A 21,770-nucleotide genomic window follows, 5' to 3' on the forward strand; every position below is an offset into this window, starting at 1 on the left:
AATTAAATCAATCAACTTTTATTGAAGGGTGCGATTGAACAGTGTATAGAGTGTGAAGGGCAATTTTGCTGTGCATATTTTCTTGTCCCAAAGTCGGATGGTTCAAATCGTTTCATCTTCAATTTTAAAGAATTGAATAAATTTATTAATCCTCCTCATTTTAAATTAGAAGATATTAGATCTGCATTGGATTTAATATCTCCGGGAGATTTTTTGGGAACCTTGGATCTTAAAGATGCATATTTATTGGTCCCAATTCATAAAGATCATAGGAAATATTTAAGATTCAGGTTTTGTGGAAAACTATATCAATTTTTAGTTTTACCATTCGGTCTGTGCTCAAGTCCTTACATCTTTACCAAGATAATGAAACCAGTTGTAAATCAATTGAAATTACAAGGAATATTAATGATTTTATATTTGGATGATTTTCTCATCATTAATGGCTCCAAAAGAGAATGTGAGGAAAACATAAGGATTGCAATTGATCTGCTGGAAGATTTAGGTTTCATCATAAATTACCAAAAGAGCTCAATTATGGCGAAACAGAGTTGCAAATATTTGGGATTCATTATTGACTCTTTAAATTTTTCTTTCGATTTGACTGATAAGAAGAAGAATAAAATTATTAATTTTGCAAATGAATTTAAGCTTGGAAAGTCGTACAAAATCAGAAAATTTGCAGAATTCTTGGGAATTTTAACTTCAGCCTGTCCAGTTGTAGCATACGGTTTTATACATTGCAAACGATTAGAACATCAACAGTTTTTGACGTTATAGTTCAATGGAGGAAATTATGAGGGTAGAATATTAATCATTAATTCAATGATTGAAGACTTAAATTGGTGGAAATTAAACGCAGCTATTGGATCTAATTCAATTAAAAGGCATAAATTTGCGATTGAGATTTTTTCTGATTCATCCTTAACAGGCTGGGGCTGCTATTTTAAAGGTTTAAAAGTGCGTGGTTTTTGGATCAATGAGGAAAAGAAAAATCACATAAATTATCTTGAACTGTTAACTGCCTTTTTTGCAATTAAATATGCTTTACGTCTGAATTATCAAATTGTGAAGTGCTTATAAAATTGGATAATACGACAGCAATTTCGTATATAAATAAAGCTGGGGGTGTACAGTTCCCACACTTGAGCGAATTAGCTAGAAAAATTTGGAATTAGTGCGAGAGCAGAAAAATCTGGCTCAAGGCTTCATACATTGCATCAGCTGAGAATGTGGAAGCTGACAGAGCATCGCGTAATCTTAACATTGATTCGGAATGGGAACTTTCCAAAGTCGCATTTGATTGTATTGAGAGAAGATTTGGTCCTTTTTCAGTCGATTTATTTGCATCTCGATTAAATAAAAAAACGTGCGAAATTCTACTCAAGATTTCCAGACTCGGAAGCACATAATTGTATCAAATAATTGTACCGCCTTCGGCGGGCTCGTTTGATCGTTCAATTATATTCGTATCCAATCCAGGACGACGGGAGGCTGTTTTATTAATTATACTGCGGTTTCCCCGTAAATTGCTCCTCAGTAAAACTTCTGGGTCGAATAGTGCCTTAACTAATGATTTTCCCATCGTTTGATAGGTAAATTGACTTTGAGCTGTTCGCCATTGTTGCGGGGTAACGAAAACGTTGCTCCCCTTATGACCAATTTCGATCTTTATTAGAGATAGCTTCTACCTACATGTGTAATTTTAATTAAAAAGAAAAAAGTGCAACATACGCACTCATATTTACCAACTCATTGATATTCGTCAAGGAATTCCCCTGATTACAATTTTTATGTATCGCAATTTGTGCTTCTTTCAGGGTCTTTATCTCGTTACACAGATTGCGTAAAAGGTCCATCATAGCTTTGTCTGCTGATCAATTAAAAAAATCAATTAAAAAAGTAGACCTATCAATTATTTTGAACACACTGAAAATTCAGGAGCTCTCATTTATTTGAAGAAACTTACATTCCTTCGTCAGTGCCTGTATCGTCTCTTGACGATGTCCTAACCTTCCTTTTACAGAGAGTTAGGTGATTGGTATGAATGAATTAAAAAATAAACAGTGGAATTATTTTTTGTAGAAAATAACAACAACTAGTTTATTCGGTATATAATACAAGCTGCTCCGATGTGGACAGCTTGGAGTTCCTTACGAATCTGATTTTACAAAAATGCTTAAAAATAAGGGAAGAGGAACAGTACCCCTTCTTACTAACTAACGAGAAATTTGGATTGGCTATTGTAATAAGAAGAGAGGAGGGAGCAAAGTATATGTTCAAAAAATGTAGAAAGTACAGAATACTCGAATTCTTTGCGCAGATTGCCAAAACGTGACGTACCGACTTTTTCGGAGCTTGACGATGCTAATGATAAAAAAAAGAAGGGAAATAACGTTTATGAGGTGGATGCGTAAAAATTCCCAGTTCAAAAAATCTTCTATTTCCAATTGCCCCAAGTGGACGCCACATGTCGGCCATAAACCCTCTGTGCGCCCAGCCCTTTACTTGCGCTGGGCCTCGCGGTGCCACCCCTCTCTATCTTTATAAAAAAAGTGGCGCGTATTATTCGCGTTGCACAGTACCTTCGCCATCAGAGGCTAGGGAAGGTCGAGCTTCATTATCGTGATCGCGAGATTGACCAAGGGTTCCTCTACTTACTGGCTTATGTTTTTTATTTTGTCCAATATTTGCCAATGAGTCATGAGCGCCTTTCATATTTTTGCTGATCTAAATAAAAATTATCTGAAAATATTCACATTATCCTCTAAATACGAGTGTAGATCCCTTTTATCGGATTTTCTCAAGCTTCAAATTATTCAACTTTATTCTAGTATTATTGGAAATTATTTTACTCAATAGTCGCATTTTACTATTTGAATAGTTTTACAGAAACATTTAAGTTCTCGAAGGTATTTAAAAAATTAGGAAAAAATCTGAAAAAATATAAATACATCGCTGGAAGTTGATGGACGTGGCTCAGATGTTTCTAGATAATCTGAAGCCAATTCCGTCTCAGGATTTGGATCAGATGCTTCTGGACAATCAGAAACTAGTTCCGTCCGCAGCCGTCTTTCATTATCATTTTCTTTTCCATTCCCTGATAAGTAATCAATATTTCGGCTTTTAAGGAAGTGATCTTTCTTTCTAATTTGTGTAATCTTTTTTTCAAATACTTGACGGAAGTTGAAAGCCGGATCCAAAATTATGTAGCGTTTTTCAAATAGATTGTCAATGAGTCTTAAAGGAATAAATAAAAAATATGCAATTTTATTTATTTAGAACGCATCTAAAGTTGTTACATTTTTTTTCAAAAAATTTTTCTGACTAACTGTTTGGAGAGTTGAAAAAAAGATTTCCAAGAAAATGACTGTGACTTCGAAAAAATAATTCTTACAAAAACGTTCTAACACGAAAAAAAAACTCTTAAGCAAGGCATTACGATTGTTATTCTTCACGATAAAATAATTTTTCGCCCTATTTCGGGTTTGATTTGAAAATATGAAAATATAAATGGCAGAAACGATTGACCGGTACGCTGAAAAACTCTGAGATACCGTGCAACGCTATGAAAAATAACGGCTAGTGAATAGGAAAACTGTGAGCAGAACATGGTTAAATCCACTCAACGTCAAACGAGCTGAGGCGATGAAAACTTTGTAAAATTCCCTGTACCACCTAATTCAACTTCGTGAGCGAAATATACCAAAAATGTGAGAGCCGTACGTTGTGAAATTAGCGAAAAATTGTTCATGTATCCAAATCACTTTGAGACTCAAATCATTATCACTCCAGACCCAAATCACTCACTGAAATAAACCCCGATTTCACAATCCTGCGGAATAGTTTGAACTCTCCAAAAACGTGTTTCACCCAAGAGAAGAAGAGAGCGCATTGCGAACGGTCCTTCATTTACAAAAGACTCGCCGTACAAACGCGTTCCGCTATAACGACACAAGCCTCCTGCGACCACAATCTTATAAAAGGCTCATATAACGGTGTGCGAATGCACAAATCCATTTCGGAATGATGGCTCATTTTAGGGGAAATAATTTATGATATATTTTATCAAAGTCAGCGTATTTTTCCTATTTTTCCCACAGCAAAAATACTTACACGATACTAATATCACTTGGGCATTATAACACTTCCACCCTCTTTTCGGTTTTCCCCCTTTTTTTTCTAGCGCCAATCAATAACATTCGATAAATCATGCAGGGTCTTCTTCTTCGACAGCGAATTTCTCATAATCGGAATCCTTTATCCACTCAACAGTTACAGCAGATGTGTATACGTATCCGCAAAAGTTCCTGCAGTCCATTTCACGAGCGCGAACAATTGGTTTTCTCCAATCATAATAATCATTCTTTATACCAATGAAATTTTGTAAGAACAATGCCCAATCTAAATGATTTGAAGTTAAAATAATTGTGAACGGTAATTTTTTTTTTTCATATTCGGTGATGAATGCGTAAAAACTTACTTAAATAATTAAAAATGAATAAAAATATTAAATAATTAAAAAATTAAAACTTATTGAATAATATTAAATTGTTGAGTTATGAATGCGAGGACAGGCGTGTGGAATGAAGAACACCCGAGCTTTTAATATTATGGAAAAATATTTATTTCATACACGACTTTTATTTATTCAAACAAACGTACGTCCGTCCTAGTACACAGCCTCTGACTAAGACAGTTGCCGATCGTATAAACAAACGAGCTCACCCTCTAGCCAGAGGCAGCGAGATTGAAAGGAGGCACTGAGCAGGCATGAAGGCGGGAACATTCAAATACTTCACATAAATAATAAATAATAAATAATCTGACAGCTTATCGGTGAATCTGCTACGTCTCTCGGAAAAGCTCAAACAGTGACGTTAGCTTCGAGTATGGGATCTTTTGTTTTTTTCAAATGTATAATACAGTTCGTCAACTTTCTAACCCATGTTAATGAAATAAAACATTTTTTGAAGAGCGAGATGCCGCCGTTATATGTGATAAAACGTGGCCCTAATAAAAAATAACACCTTTTTGGAAGCACAAAAAAAATTCCAACACGAACTATTATGGATGGAATAACTACGAGTAGGTTTCGTAATTAGAAATTTCAATATTTTTTCCTATAGAATAACCAAATACAAAACTAGGAAATTGAAATTATAAGTGAATGAATATAAATCATTTGTAGGCGGAATACTATTACAAACCTTCGGGTCAATGGTTCTTCTCTTGATCGTCTGCTCCAAGAGTTGGTTAGTTTGACTGACCGTGAAAGCTGTGATCAAGTTTATGAGGAGATTGAATTCCAAGTGACATATTATTTTTTAATCTTTTTTTCAAGATAAACACAAAATATTTTTTTCATGATTAATACAATACGGCAGAAATGTTTCCGGATAAAAGTCACTAGTTATAGTGGAAAAAATAATTTTAGCATACTCCTTTTTATTTTCAAAGAAATTCGAAAAATCCGTTGAAGTAAATCGAGTAGATGAAAGTCAAGCGGACGACGCCGTCAAAATGGTAAATAACGAATCAAGTGGAAACAATGGATTCGATAATTGAAATAATTCCATCTACTTGAATAAAAAAGAACAATCTCATGAAGAAATGAATTTTCCAACCAAAAATCTCGTCAGTAGTTTGATTGCAATGGCTATTAAATGACGTCCAAGCACGTCTTATGAAACCGGTTTGAACGGTGCATGGGCAATCAATGTCTCTTCGAGTCCAATTGAATCGGCTAGTTCGAAGTATAACTGGAAAAAACTGATCAGAAAATACTCACGAAATGTCAGTGTATGTACATCACATATGCATTATGTGTGGACGTTATTTAGGATCAGCTGATATCAGATTTTCAATCAAATTAAATGGAGCTCATTTTTTATGTTTATCACTAGAAGACCAACTGCGAGCGATTTTTTAAGTATATATATCTTGATAAGTAATTATATATATATTTTATGTAGGTCGTTACTATGACGATGTGAGAATTGACGATTGATATTTTTTAACAGTTTGTCAGTTTGTCTCCGACTGCTCTTCTGCGAGCACATCAATTTAATATTGCTAATTAAATAAATGAAGTTCTTTTTTTGTACCATCGATTATATCTTTTTACTTAACCAAAACAAATGTGATACTGAAAGATGGTCAAATTTTCGAAATCCATAAATTCATAGGAATTATAAAAAATAACATACAAAATAATTATGCAATTGGTAATTACTATAAATTGGAAAGAAAATCATTCGTAAAGAACAAAAGGCTGGACCATTTAATTGGTATAGAATAAAAAATCTGAACTTTAAAAGCTGTTAACACGGGATTTATTTTAAAAAAAGCAATGATCTTTAAAATGCCAAACTTGACAAATTACGTTACCTACATTCATGTTTTTGAATCAGATATGTTGTCGTGAACTAATTTTTTACTTTTATATTGCGGTTCACTCTGTATTGAATTTTTTTTAATCAGTAAATTGAAAATAAAGTTCACAATTGATTATCGATTATTGTTTTTATGGTGTACCATGTATTATATTCAAGTTATAAGTGATTATAATGTACAATAAATATAAAAATTCCAGAAGTTACCCCGAGTCAAATCGATTAATTTATTGTCTGATGAATAAAATTTTATCTGGAAATGGAGTCCACTCGAAAAAGAAAAACAAGGCGACATAACCAAAAATACGTGAAAAAATTTATAATTCAAAAGTATATTGAAACATATACAAAAATTCACCGCTATATATAATCTCATATCTTTCCTATATTCCTTAATATATATTTTCCAGTATATAGTTTTTCCTAGCTAGCCTTTCAAAAAATGTGTAGGCAAAATCGATTCAAACGTCAAAAATCAAAAAAATAATCACGTCAAACTTTTCGGAATGCACAAAAAAATGTTTGCTCCTGCTGAGACAAATGACGCGCGTGCAGTTTTGACAGTGCAGAAATGTTATACTTTTAGTACTTAAATCGGTGCCGAAAGTGCGTATTTTCGACCGAGGTGTAAAGAAAAAAAATTACAATTCTGCTCTCAATGATCATAAAATGAAAAGATACAAAAAATATATGAGATGCATGGATAAGGATGTAGACCCCAGGCTCTGGGATTGAAATGTTGCCGAATCGCTCCGATATCCCGTGCAACGAAAATTTGGAAGAATGTTTTTTTTTTAGGTCATGAGTAGACCCTGGATTCTGGGATTGAAACGTTACCGAATCGCTCTGAGATTCCAGGCATCCAGGGAAAAAAAGGAAAAAGGATTTTATGATTGTTTGAGCAGAGTGCATGCAGAGTCTAATTTGTCCAAGAGATCTGAGCTGGTTCTTTAGGCAGAGAGAACTCTCTTTCGAATGAGTCACGCAGCGCTTCTTATACCTGGTTCCCCTCCACAAATCTCTCAAACCCCGAATTTCTTAGTTTTTGACCTGTTCTGCGCATCATTCTGTAACGCATCCTATTATTGGCTCGCTTCCATAAGTCTCGCTCCACGATTGGTTGAGAGGATTACCGTGTGAAGCGCGGACAACCGCTTTTTATGATTTTCCGCCTTATGTGATTTTTAATAATCGAAATTTCAATTGGATTCGCCATCAATTTATTATTTCTTTCATTCAGCATCGTTATTTCGTTTAAAATCACTTGATTAATTTAATTTGGAAAAATGATTAAAAGTCACGTACGCGTTCTCTGATACTCCCGAATACTCTGATTGTGCATGCGCAATAATGGATATTTCTGTTTGTGATCATTTTATCGAAGCTACGAATTTAATTTAACTTACGATCGTTTTTCTTTTGTCCGGCTTATTTTTCTGATTATTTCGATCGTAATTACACGCTTATAAAATAAACATTGAAAAGAATATTCGTTCGTACATTTATCGCGCGGCATGGTTCAGAGCGGTGCCGAAGCCTCACTCGGGCCCATGCACAACGACCTAAGATGGCCGCCACCTGTCATCGATGCCGTGCGTGGTCGTCGTTGTTGCGCGATCTTTAGTTCGCGATGTGCTTCAATATCTACCCAATTTTGGAAAAAGTGAACATTCTTCGGGCTAATTTCATCCGGATTTTTATATCATTCTTCTCGATAATTTTAGTGACCAATTATTATCATTATCATTATCATTATAATCTAAAAATAAAACCGGACGTTCTCTGCGATCCATATACTTGATGCGATTTTAAGCCTATCATCAATATCTATCAATAATTATTTCCTATCAATTTGAAATTACAGAATATCAGCGCCTTTCCAAGTGGTTGCCGTGGCATTGATTTTCGCGGGAACTTTTTCGGCACTCGTAGGTCATTGTTATTCGGATCACAAGACTGTAATCGCTTGCGGATTATTTCTACTAGGCGGTGAGTTGAAACATTTACTATTTACTCCATTTGAAAGAAAAAAAATATTTTTTAAACTTGTTTATACAATGAGGTATGGAGCAGAATCTTTTGAGCCAAATATTACGTCGTGTTGAGTTTCCACATTTGTGTGAACGAGAATGCGATGAAAAGAAAAGGAAAAAGAGCGATAAAACAGTGTGAAGAAAAGTTTGTAAGTCACGTGTATATACCTATTTTCTAGAAAGTCGGTGAGTCCACCAAGTCACGTAGCAAACCTCTAAGGTAGCACTATATCTTCCTGATTTTTTAGCGGGTGGTTTTATTTTTCATTGTTAGTAAAGCTGCGTAGGAGTTTCACACTCCTCGATGCGATTAGAGACTAACAATACGATTTCTAAACTTGTTTTATCCTTCCTTGATCTTGGAAACAAACAAAAAAGTGTTCGTAACCCAACTCGTGAACTGTTTTTATATATTGGATACATTGACCCCAGAAAATATTTTAAAAAGTGAAAAAAAAACTATTCATCGACCACGGTATTGCAAGCACATCATATTCTACACTCTTCCACAAACCTTCCTGCTGTGAACATCCCTTTCACAATGGGGGCTTAATAAGAATTTCTATGATATGTACAGTATATTATCCTCCATATTTCATGCTATAAATTTCATCAAGCATCATAAATATTTAAAGACACGATTTCTCATATGGGGGAATGACTTCAGTATTTGTATATGGACCGAAAGACAGTACGAGTTTTAAAACCATAAAGAAACCTATATTAGGGATATAATGCACTCGCCTATTAAAACATATACTGGAATTACATTTTCGAAGTGGAGAGGATTAAATTTTCTCGTCTTAAGGCTTTCGCGGCCATTGTTGTTACAACGGTCCAAGACTTCTGGATGGATTGTAATGTTTCAACGTTTGCATTATCGGAATTGAAGTAGAAAAAATTATCTTGTACTGACTCGCCATCGTGGGATGATAAGTTGCGATTTTTGAGTATGCTACTGAATAGAACGTGGTTTTGCCTGATAATGAAACAAAATTGCCCATTCGAATGCGACAGATTTTCAAACTGTTTAGGAAATTTCTTATTTAATATAAATAAGAAAATAGATACAAAAGTTGAAATTGGCTTATTCAAAATAGTGTCTATGACTTTAAAAAAGTGCTTACAATTTCAATTATGCGTCTTCAAAGGTCTTCATTTCATCGAAAAATGGCTTAATGAAATAGAGTAAAAACTAGAGAGGCTATAAAAAATAAATCGAAAAATGTATTCTAAAAGTTTCATCAAGCTATCACCATTTTTCTCAAGCTGATGTTCCTCCTTAAGTGCCCTCGTTCTGATTTTATTGCTCTAAATTTCATCTTATTTTTTCTGACTTCGCTTTTCTTGGCCTTAATGTCCCAAAACGGTTTTTTTTTCGTTTTTCTTTTTCTTCGTTGACTTCTTCTTATCCATGAGAGCTTTTTTTCCGGAGAGTGGGTGTAAATTGTGCTTGTTCGTTTGCGCGGATTTTTTCTTTTTGCTTCCCGTAAATCGCCTTTAGTAAGAGGTCTCAGCTCTTCTAAATTACATTTTGATGACATCGATGATTTATTGATTGAATCTTGAAGAGGTCTAGTTGTATTAGCGTCGCTATAAGCTACTTCAATAACTATATGTTCTGGTTCCGCTCGATCCGTAACAAAAGCACCCATGAATTCCGAATTGGGAAAGGTCATTTCATTCAGAGGGCATATTCCCGGAACCGTGAATCCTGATTGTACATTGCTGACTGTTGCAGCTAAGGGCAAGACAGTTTTTACAATTTCAGCACTGTAGTAACATCCAGTTGCTACAGTTTATGTTGATATATTTTTTCAATGGACCATACACAGACCTATCCAAAGGTCTTACTTATGGTTTCAATGCGGTGGAAATGACAGAACCGTTACGCCATTTTCTTTGAAAAGATCAAGAGCTTTCATTGATAAATGCGATTCATGATTGTCAAGAAGAAGCAAAATCAGTTCATTCTTCGATGGCCTTGCGTTCTAATAAAGCGTTCAGTAAACATTACAAACTGCTGTTCATTCATCCATCTAGAAAGATTCGCAGAACCAACTACGCCAATCGGACCGTTCTGTAGAAAATAATCCTTATATAATAAACTCAAAATACAAAGAATGGAGGTATGATGTTCCCTATACCCGAAACACCAACTGCTACTGTAACCAGTGTCCCCCTCTCTGCAGATGTCATCTTTCCTAATTGTTTTACTCCAAGCTGTGTCCAAAAGTCGAGTAGTTACTCGATAAGGCGCATGAACCATCGTAACCTCGGTATCATCCATATTTTTTTTAACTTAACGTCAAGTTCTTTTCTTTTTGTTTTAATATGCTTGCTCCGAGTAAGACGCCTATCCATGTGAAACCCTAGGTTGATTATTCAGAGTAACAGATGGACAGTTGTTTTTTTGTAGTGTTATGTGCACCGATTTACTTTCACTAACTTTTATTTTGCATGCGTTTAGCCATTTTTCGACTCGCGTTAGTGCTTTTTGGAGTAGCCAGGAAGTCTCTACGGGGTTTTCGTGCTTTGCTAGTATTGCGGTGTCATCTGCGTAAATTGCAGGAGTGATATTATTTCCGGTGGAAAGATCTGCAGTGTAAAGCGTGTATAGGACTGGTCCAAGGACGCTGCTCTGGGGTACATCAGATTTTACTGCATGTATTGTTGTTATTTCTTGGCTATATCGTACTTGGAACTTCCTATTATTAGGTATGATTTTATGACAAAGTAGAATTCAGGTATATTTTTTTAAATTTTGTATAGTGATCCTTCGTGCCATACTTTATCAAAGGCTTGTTGCATATCCAATAGCACGGCTGAACAATACTTTTTTTCCGACAAGGTGTTAAGGATTTCCGTGTGTATTGTATTCATTTGTTCGATTGTTGAGTGTGAGTTTCTAAAACCGGATTGATGCTCAGGCAATAGTTTTTCGTTTATTATATGTGAGTTCATATACGTGATAAGAGTAATTTTTCAAATAGTTTTGAATATTATGGGAAGTAAGCGAATTGGTCTTTACGATGTTATTTCTGTTAGTAGCTTTCCAGGTTTGGGAACCATCACGATTTCTGCGACTTTCTATTGATTTGGTATGAATGTTGTGCACAAAATACTGTTGAAGAGTGTTGTTACGAAGACTATTCCTTGTTTTGGTAGATCTTTGAATATTTTACCGGTTATAAGGTTGTATCCTAGTGACATAGATATTTTGATGTGGTTTATTATGCCGCTGAGAATTTTTGATGGGGAAAAATGGTTGATTGGAAGCGCAGTAGGTAACGATGTCTTTAGGAACTCTTGTATTCTATTATCATCCTCACAGGGGTCTGAGTTTATCGGTACAGAGACTTTTGAGAGATGATCTGCGATGACGTTTGCTTTATCGATTTCGCTTCTAGTCCATTGGTTTGTTGCAGTTTTTATTGGTGGGATCTGCATTTATGGTCGTTTCATGTTTTTAGTTATTCTTCATAGCGAGTAGTCAGTGGCTTGGGTCGCAGTCAGATTTTCTAATTTTTCACTTCGGTTATTGTTAAATTTTTGCATTCCTTTGTTGTAGTTTTGTTGTAGATAGTTTTATCCACAGGACTTTTGCCTGTTTACCATTTTTTCCGGAGTCATCTTTTATCCGTGATTTTATTTTTGATTTGCAGAGGGTAGTTTACAGTTTTTTTTTTTAGTTTCTAGCCTTGGCGTTGAGTTCCACGATGCTGTTTGGATCAGTCTAGTGAATATTTCAGTAGCTCCATCTATTTCTGCTTCAGATTTGAGAGATACATTCAGATGCACTCTATTGTTTTTCTAAAGAGTTTCCAATCTGTCTTTTTTATTGTGCATGACAATTCGAGACCCGATTCTGTGTTAGTCCAAGTTTTTGCTACCCCATGCGTAACGAAGAAGTCCAAAACATCTGGGATTTTATTCAGGTCAGTTGGCGACTATGTGGGTAACCTAGTAGTAATATTATCCAATGTTTTATTTATTATGGCTTCGTGCAGTTCGTTATCTCTTATTGTGATTAGCCTGGATCTCCACAGTGTATTTTTGGTAATCACCACAGTAATAAATCCCCGGCTTAGAATTTCGGGCCAAAGAATTCGATAAATTTCTGTGTTTTTATTTTGTGTTTAGGTGGGCTGACAGAACCAAGAGGCCATTCCATTGTTGGATTTCGATGCTCGTTACTTGTATGTGTTCTTCATATATGTTGAGTTCGTGATGTATGTTTTTATGAATAATTATCGTGGTGCTTCCATGACCCATCCGGGTGTTTTGTATCATAGAAATTATATTCAAGCAAGTACAACGAGCACATAGTGCTATTTGGTAGAAGGAATTCATTTTTGAGATAGATTCGTGATAAATGTTGTTATTAGTTTACCAGGGAGTTCATGAGTTCCGTTTGTTGTGTGAGTAGCGTCTCGAGTTCGGCGAAGGAGTTTGCAAGTGTGTCCGTTAGATTCGCGTCGTGTTTAGGTGATTATTGTGGGTTTCAGTATTCGTCCGGATTACTTGTGCGTAGCTTGTTTTTACATGCACGTTGTTTGGATTTATTTCCGTACCTGTTCTTAATTGTTGTTCATGTGCGTTGGTCCTGTGCCAGTGGGGCTGCTGAGTTTAGTTGTTTCGCTGCTGAAGTATTTCTTAATATACAGCACACCCCTTGTAGTTTAAAGGGTGATAACCGTCGCATAAGGCACATTTAGCTAGCATATTCTTGCTTTTTATGCGCACTTCTATCATGTGTTCGTCGCCACGTTTCACACTGTAGTATTTCAGATCTATTTCTTGGAATTTAGAAATCGGAATATTCTCGAATTAGGGTACATGGATCGACTCGGAAGAAGATAAACGCCAGACAAATATAACTCGATTTAAAAAAGAGCACTAGTGGCATAATTCGAAGAAAAATTGCATGACGAAACTCATTGAGAGTTTGATATAAATAATAAGGGCAAAAAGTAATGTGATTAACATCATTACGGGGACTTGAAAGCGCAAATGATATGGCATTTTACTTGCTAACAACCTTATAAGTGGACACTTTGTTTTGGTCACCGATTACATGCACATACATATGTCTAGATTTTGTATCGTATAATCGGGGTATTATCCACTAATGAGAATGAACCACTGTTGATTAGTCAACTTACCCCGTCGACCAACTAGCCCCGGTCTCCCCTACTTAAATGATTATTCACATAATTATGAAACTGCTTATAATTTGTTGTGTCCGCGAAGACCCTCGCGAAGGAACGACTTATCAAGGACGAGTATTTAAGGGATTTAGGCCAAAAGAGCGGAACTCCAACTCGATACATTTACAACAAATTAACAATAAGTTTATTTGAGAAGTTACAAATTCGAGGTTTTATTGCCTCGAGACCAATCGTTACAATTCTCGTCAAAGACTGTCGAATTTTGATTAGTTGGTAAATTTATAGACTCGGGGGTTTTTCTCCCTCTCGCGACAATATGGCGTGATATTCTTTCTCGAAGTTTCGGTGATGACATCAAGAGTCGATGCGCTCGTTCGGGAACGTCGATATTTCGCCGTCGATGCATTTATGCTGAGAACTCTTAATTTGTATACTCTTTATTTTAGGAGTGCGATGTACGGGCACAACAAATTCTATACCAGTCTATGAGAAAGAGATAGGATGAAACACAGTTCATGAGTATAAATAAATGTACGGATATTCGATTAAGGAACTTTCGTTACGTTTTAGCATACTTATTTACTTTTAGATACCAACTGAGAAAACGATATAAACGTTTTTCTGATGTATTTCAATTAATATTCGAAGTTTTCTCTGGAACTGTTCATCATTACATGTCAATTTTATAAATACGGAGGGGTAAGACAGTGAAACCATAAGTGACCGTGTTAATGCGGGTAATCAGTTCTTATTTCTTTTTTATAGAGCTAAGATATTTTGAGGGTTTCAAATTATAAGATGGGCCTTTGTAGATCAAGAGACGCGGTAGCGGCTCGACGCCAAGTATTAAAAGGAAAAACTGCAGCGCAAAAGAAAAGCCAGCGCGAGCCCTGCCGCTACTCTTATATACGCGAATATGCCGGTTTTATGACGTCACAGAATTTTCAAATGGCTCTCACAAATAAACCATTTCATAAAACAGCTTGAAAATTTGTGACGATTTTTTTTCGATTTTTCTCTTTCCATTGGTCTTTGTTGCAAGTAAATCCGTCTAGTAGATCCTGAGATATGTAACGTTAGTGATTTAAAATCCATCATTTCGGGATTTTCATTTTCTTAGAGACAGAGGGGCGTAAGTTACGCTTGTTTACATTTGGACTTACGTCCTTTGCACGATTTCTTACTTTTGTCACACTCTACGTCACGCACTACGCTGAACGCGGCTACCCCCTCTCCTTCTGCGTCGTCGAGCGAGAGAGACAGAGAATGGGCGCACAGCGGGGGCAATACCAGCTCCTGGTTTGCGCATAAAATATGTATATAATTATATAATATATATTTTATTTATTAATATTAATTAATAATAAAATATTATTATAATAAATATTTTATTATAATTAATATATAATATAATATATATATTATATTATACAATATATAACATAAAATGATAATAATATAATAAAATAAAAAAATTGAATAATACGAATAACATTAAATAATAAATAATAAAAATAAAAAAAATATAAAATTCTGGTCGACGCCGCTGGATTTTTCGAGGATGTCTAGGGCGATAGCTCATGGGTTTTGGAGGACTAGGTTTAAGTACATTCTATCGCGATTTTCGATTTCTAGGTGGACGACCCCATAGTTTTTTATGTCCAGATATATTCCTCCATGGCTTTCGTCGTCTAGGTATGTTTTTTCATGGTTTTCGAGGTTTGGGTCGACGGCTCCTTAGTTTTCGATGTCCAGGTATGTTTCTCCATGGTTTTCGTGGTCTCGAATAATTCCTCTATGGGTTTCGATGTCTAGGTATATTCCTCTATGGTTTCTGATGTGCAGGTGTATTTCTCCATAGTTTTTAATGTCCAGGTGTATTTCTCCATAGTTCTTGATGTCTAAGGTATATTTCTCCATGGTTCTCGTGGTCTAAGTATGTCTCTTCATGGTTTTCGCGGTCGAGGTCGACGGTTCCACAGTATTCGATGTCTAGGTATGTTTCTCCACGATTTTCGTGGTCTAGGATAATTTCTCCATGGGTTTTGATGTCTAGGTATATTCCTTCATGGTTTTCAATGTCTAGACGTGTTCCTTCATGGTTTTCGTGGTCCAGGTATATTCCTCCATGGTTTCCGATGTATGGATATGTTTCTCCATGGTTTTCGTGGTCTAAGTATGTTTCTTCATGGTGTTCGTAGTCGAGGTCGACAGCTCCACAGTTTTCGAAGTCCAGGTATGTTTCTCTCGGGTTTTCGTGGTCTAGGATAATTCCTCCATGGGTTTCGATGTCTAGGTATATTCCTCCATGGTTTTCAATGTCTAGGCATGTTTCTTCATGGTTTTCGTGGTCTAGGATAATTCCTCCATGGTTTTCAATGTCTAGGCATGTTTCTTCATGGTTTTCGTGGTCTAGGATAATTCCTCCATGGGATTTGATGTCTAGGTATATTCCTTCATAGTTTTCGATGTCTGGATATGTTCCTACATGGTTTTCGTGGTCCAGGTATATTCCTCCATGGTTTTCGATGTATAGATATGTTTCTCTATGGTTTTCGTGGTCTACGTAGATTCTTCCATGGTTTTCGTGGTCTAGGTATGTTTTTTCATGGTTTTCGCAGTCGAGGTCGACGGCTCCACAGTTTTCAATGACGAAGTATGAAGGACCACGAAAACCATGTTCCTTCATGGTTTTCGTGGTCCAGGTATATTCCTCCATGTTTTTCGTCGTCCAGGTATATTCCTCCATGGTTTTCAATGTCTAGGCATGTTTCATCATGGTTTTCGTGGTTCAGGTATATTCCTCCATGGTTTTCGATGTCTGGGTATGTTTCTCCATGGTTTTCGTGGTCTAAGTTGATGGTTTCACAGTTTTCGATTGCTAGGTCTGAGTTTCCATAGTTTTTGTTCTCTAGGTATATTTCTTCATCATTTCCGTGATCTAGGTCGATGACTCCATACTTTTCGATGTCTAGGTATGTGTCTACATATTTTTCAATGTCTAGGTATATTCCTCCATGGTTTTGGATGTCCAGGTATATTTCTTCATAGTTTTAAATGTCTACGTATGTTCCTTCATGGTTTTCGTGGTCCAGGTATATTCCGTCATGGCTTTTGATGCTAGGTCAACAATTCCATAGTTTTCGATGTTTGGTTATGGTTCTCCATTTTTTTCGATGTCTACGTCGACAGCTCCATGGTTTTCGATGGCTAGGTATATTTCTCCATGGCTTTCGTCGTCCTGGTATGTTTTTTCATGCTTTTCGAGGTCTAGATCAACGGCTCCGTAGTTTTCAATGTCCAGGTATGTTTTCCCATTGTTTTCGTGGACTAGGTTGACGACTTCATAGTTTTCACTATCCCGGTCGATAGCTCCATAGTTTCCGACGTTAAGGTGAATTTGTCTATGGTTCCCGATATGAAAGTCAACGGCTCCATAGTTTCCGATAGTGTGGTGAGTTTTTCTAAGGTTTTCGATATCTAGGTCGTCGGCTCTATAGTTTTCGATGTCTAGTTTGGCGACTATAGGGTTTTCGATGTCTAGGTGGATGCCTTCGTATTGTTCAATATATGTACGACAATTTTATATTTCCCGATATTTAGGTAAACGGTGCAATGGTTTACGATATATTTCGTCATAGTTATCGATATCTAGATCGGGTGGGGATCAAATGTTGGAATGACTAAAATTTCGAACAGCTAAAATCTCGAGTTTATAAACTTCGAATGATAATATGGAGACAGATAGATTCGACTACAGCTTTGAATGCCGAAAATAAATAAAGCAAAAACTGCAACATTCGAAGCACGTTTACATCGAAAATAGAATGTAATAATCGCCCATAGGACGATGACTAAAATATCGATTTTTCGAAAATTCGACTATCACTCTTTCGATTCATAAATTACTATAGTCAGCGATACTGTGAAAATTCACAATTTTGAAAATATAATAACGAAAGACCAAATATTACTGAGGTTGAAATACTGAAACACCAAAAAGTCAAATGTTCAAAATAGCGAAACGTTAGAAAGTCGATCGATCATAATAAAGAAATACAGAGGAGCTCCAAATACACGCGTCTCACTCACTCACTTACTCAGACCGGTGATCTCCAATTTTTAAACATCGCCATTTTGACTTTCCCTTTTCGAACTATCGCTATTCCACATATCGAAGTTTTATAGGCTCGAAAAATTCACTTTCGATTTTTTGCTACTCTATATTCTGGTCTGTCTGTAAAACAATTACTCTCCATATTGAATTCGAAAATATGAACTTTTGACATTCGTACGGTCTGTAAAAATTGCATTCGAAATGCAAACTATTGAAATATATATTTTCGAATAAATGCGAATTCAAAGAAAAAATATTCGATTAAAGACGTAATCTGCTAAATAGTCGATCGGGAATAAGAATTTCGAATTACTTATTTTTCTCCAATCTTACATGACGAATTTATTAATTTCGAAATATCGACCATTCTACAATTCGGTTATTCGAAATTTCGAACCCCACCCATCTAGATCTGCGATTTAATAGTTTACATTGACGAGGCAGGTTCAGACGTTACAGAAGATCATGAAAAAATGTCACTGGACACCAATAACCATAAAGCTGTGGTCTTAGACATTGAATACCATGGAACCATCTCCTTGGACATTGCAAACCATTGACAGTATCCATGTCAACATGGAATCCATGAATGAGAAGAAGATAATTTCAAAAATCATTTTTCCAAGTAAACAAGTGGAGGTTTCAAAAAAAGGAATAGAAAATGAAAATATCATCCCATTGCATAGGTATTTCCCAATCTTTCATTGGAAAATTCGAGTTGCTGAATGGATAATCAAAATCGTCACCATTATTGCTTGTAAAAGGTTTCAACTCACATGAACATAACCGCACAGTTTTCGTCCGTCTACATAGAAAAATTAGCTGTGTTGATTGCTTTTGTCATATAGTGAAAATCACTCACCTTGAAATAAATCGTTTCAAAAATTTTCGTTTAAGACGAGGAATGTATTTTTTTTCTTAAGTAAATATTGTTACCGCGGTAAAATCCAAGTAAAATCACAAAAAAAAATAATTGACAAAGTAAGAAAAGAACGCCAATTATTAAAAGGTCGCGACCGTAGTTTCCAATAATTTACTATATTTGCATTTTCAATAAAAAACTTCAAAATATAAAAAAAAAATGAGATCGTTTTCTGAAGTTGACAAATATAGTGAATGAAATACGATTCCCATATAGTTGTCACGTCTCGCAAAAAGAAGTGAAATCAGTAAATATTAAAACTTCAAAAAGTAAAAGTAGATATACAAGGCCGGTTCTGGATACTTTTTTGCTGAGTCATTGTCACGATGACGTCATCATCTAGAACCTTCTAGAACCTTCGATGACGTCATTTCGAATGTTCCAGAATGATGACGTCATCGATGACGTCATTTAAAAAAAAAAATAAAAAAAAATAAAAAAAATAATAAAAATTTTTTAAAATGACGTCATTTCGAATGTTCCAGAATGATGACGTCATTTCGAAATGAGACGTTCTTTCCTGTTTTACCGACTGAACGAAATATTCTATGAGACGTTCTGTTCTTTTTCCTGTTTTACCGACTGATTGATACGACATCATTTCGAACGTTCTGGAACGATTCGAACTGGATCCAACGGAAATGACCAATCAGATGATTTCGAATATTCCAGAATTATGACGTTATTGATGATTTCATTTCAAGATCATTTCGAAAGTTCTGGAACGATGACGTCATTTCGAATGTTCCAGAATGATGACGTCATTTCGAAATGAGACGTTCTTTCCTGTTTTACCGACTGAACGAAATATTCTATGAGACGTTCTGTTCTTTTTCCTGTTTTACCGACTGATTGATACGACATCATTTCGAACGTTCTGAAACGATTCGAACTGGATCCAACGGAAATGACCAATCAGATGATTTCGAATATTCCAGAATTATGACGTTATTGATGATTTCATTTCAAGATCATTTCGAAAGTTCTGGAACGATGACGTCATTTCGAATGTTCCAGAATGATGACGTCATTTCGAAATGAGACGTTCTTTCCTGTTTTACCGACTGAACGAAATATTCTATGAGACGTTCTGTTCTTTTTCCTGTTTTACCGACTGATTGATACGACATCATTTCGAACGTTCTGGAACGATTCGAACTGGATCCAACGGAAATGACCAATCAGATGATTTCGAATATTCCAGAATTATGACGTTATTGATGATTTCATTTCAAGATCATTTCGAAAGTTCTGGAACGATGACGTCATTTCGAATGTTCCAGAATGATGACGTTATTTCGAAATGAGACGTTCTTTCCTGTTTTACCGACTGAACGAAATATTCTATGAGACGTTCTGTTCTTTTTCCTGTTTTACCGACTGATTGATACGACATCATTTCGAACGTTCTGGAACGATTCGAACTGGATCCAACGGAAATGACCAATCAGATGATTTCGAATATTCCAGAATTATGACGTTATTGATGATTTCATTTCAAGATCATTTCGAAAGTTCTGGAACGATGACGTCATTTCGAATGTTCCAGAATGATGACGTCATTTCGAAATGAGACGTTCTTTCCTGTTTTACCGACTGAACGAAATATTCTATGAGACGTTCTGTTCTTTTTCCTGTTTTACCGACTGATTGATACGACATCATTTCGAACGTTCTGGAACGATTCGAACTGGATCCAACGGAAATGACCAATCAGATGATTTCGAATATTCCAGAATTATGACGTTATTGATGATTTCATTTCAAGATCATTTCGAAAGTTCTGGAACGATGACGTCATTTCGAAATGAGACGTTCTTTCCTGTTTTACCGACTGAACGAAATATTCTATGAGACGTTCTGTTCTTTTTCCTGTTTTACCGACTGATTGATACGACATCATTTCGAACGTTCTGGAACGATTCGAACTGGATCCAACGGAAATGACCAATCAGATGATTTCGAATATTCCAGAATTATGACGTTATTGATGATTTCATTTCAAGATCATTTCGAAAGTTCTGGAACGATGACGTCATTTCGAATGTTCCAGAATGATGACGTCATCTCGAAATGAGACGCTCTTTCCTGTTTTACCGACTGAAAATTTTGGAAAAATGTTGGAACCGTAGATGTCGCAATTAATAGGAAGCCTGATATCAATACATTCCAAGAATTTCCAAATCTGATTGATGACGTCATCCTGATTTTTAAATTCTGGAAAATTATATGTCAGAGTGGGGATGTATCCTATAAAAGGGATTTTTCCTTTATCGTCACTTTATGCTGAACACTTGAGCGATACCGTTAACAACAAGCCGAACAATGGAAGCCATTTTGGATTTGCAAGGTTTTAAGATGCCTATCAATAAATTCGTATTAAAAGAGCTGGCAGTCATTAAAATTTATCCCAGTGCCGAAGCTTATGAGGAGTTTGGATGCCTTCTAGTTAAGCCTCCATGTGAATGGGATAGTTTACCAGCCAAGTATAAGAGTCAGAATAAGTGGTGTGAACGCAACCATCATGGTATCCCATGGAATACCGGTGATATTCCTTATGATGAAGTGAAGAACGTATTTGACATTATTTTAAAAAATGTGAGTTTTCTTTATGTGAAAGGATTGGAAAAAAAGCAATGGATCACCGATATTATAGGAAATTCAAAGTTGATCATTAATATGGAGGATTTGGGTTGCCCCGCATTGCGAAAATTACCAGCACCAACATATCAGCATTACAAGTATCACAATGGGGTACGCGAATACAATTGTGCCTTTGAAAATGTTCAACGTTTGAAGGAATGGTATTTGAAGCATGGTGTTGAAAATTCATCATTTCCACGATCCTTAAGAATCTTCGCTACATTGGGAAGTCTGAGAGCAATGAAGACGGAGGATATCGCTTGTCTTCCTCAAGAATTTATTCTAACTTATGCATGGAAGGACATTGACGATGTATGGGACAGACTTCCTAAAGAATGGCGTATCGATGAGGATTTCATGCGTTATCGCCGATGTCGAAAACACCATCAAAAAACGGATACCGATGAATTCGATGGACCTATACCGTTAATCATAAATTGTCTCAAATGTCAATTTTTTTCTGAAAATCTGTATGATGAATAAAATATT

The 21,770-nt window shown here is 35.8% G+C and overlaps 1 protein-coding gene across 6 annotated transcripts in view; it reads left to right on the top strand.

Annotated features, from left to right (window-relative positions):
* The window catches only part of LOC122414619 (uncharacterized), a 332,085-nt gene that overhangs the window by 255,083 nt on the left and 55,232 nt on the right, over positions 1-21,770 (top strand). For all 6 annotated transcript variants that reach the window (XM_043426060.1, XM_043426061.1, XM_043426059.1 and 3 more), the window contains exon 4: positions 8,260-8,384. In XM_043426060.1, coding sequence (XP_043281995.1) covers positions 8,260-8,384 — 125 coding nt within the window. The remainder of the gene's footprint in view (positions 1-8,259; positions 8,385-21,770) is intronic.

The sequence above is a fragment of the Venturia canescens genome, chromosome 8 (assembly GCF_019457755.1).
Source record: "Venturia canescens isolate UGA chromosome 8, ASM1945775v1, whole genome shotgun sequence".
Taxonomy (NCBI): Eukaryota; Metazoa; Arthropoda; class Insecta; order Hymenoptera; family Ichneumonidae; genus Venturia; species Venturia canescens.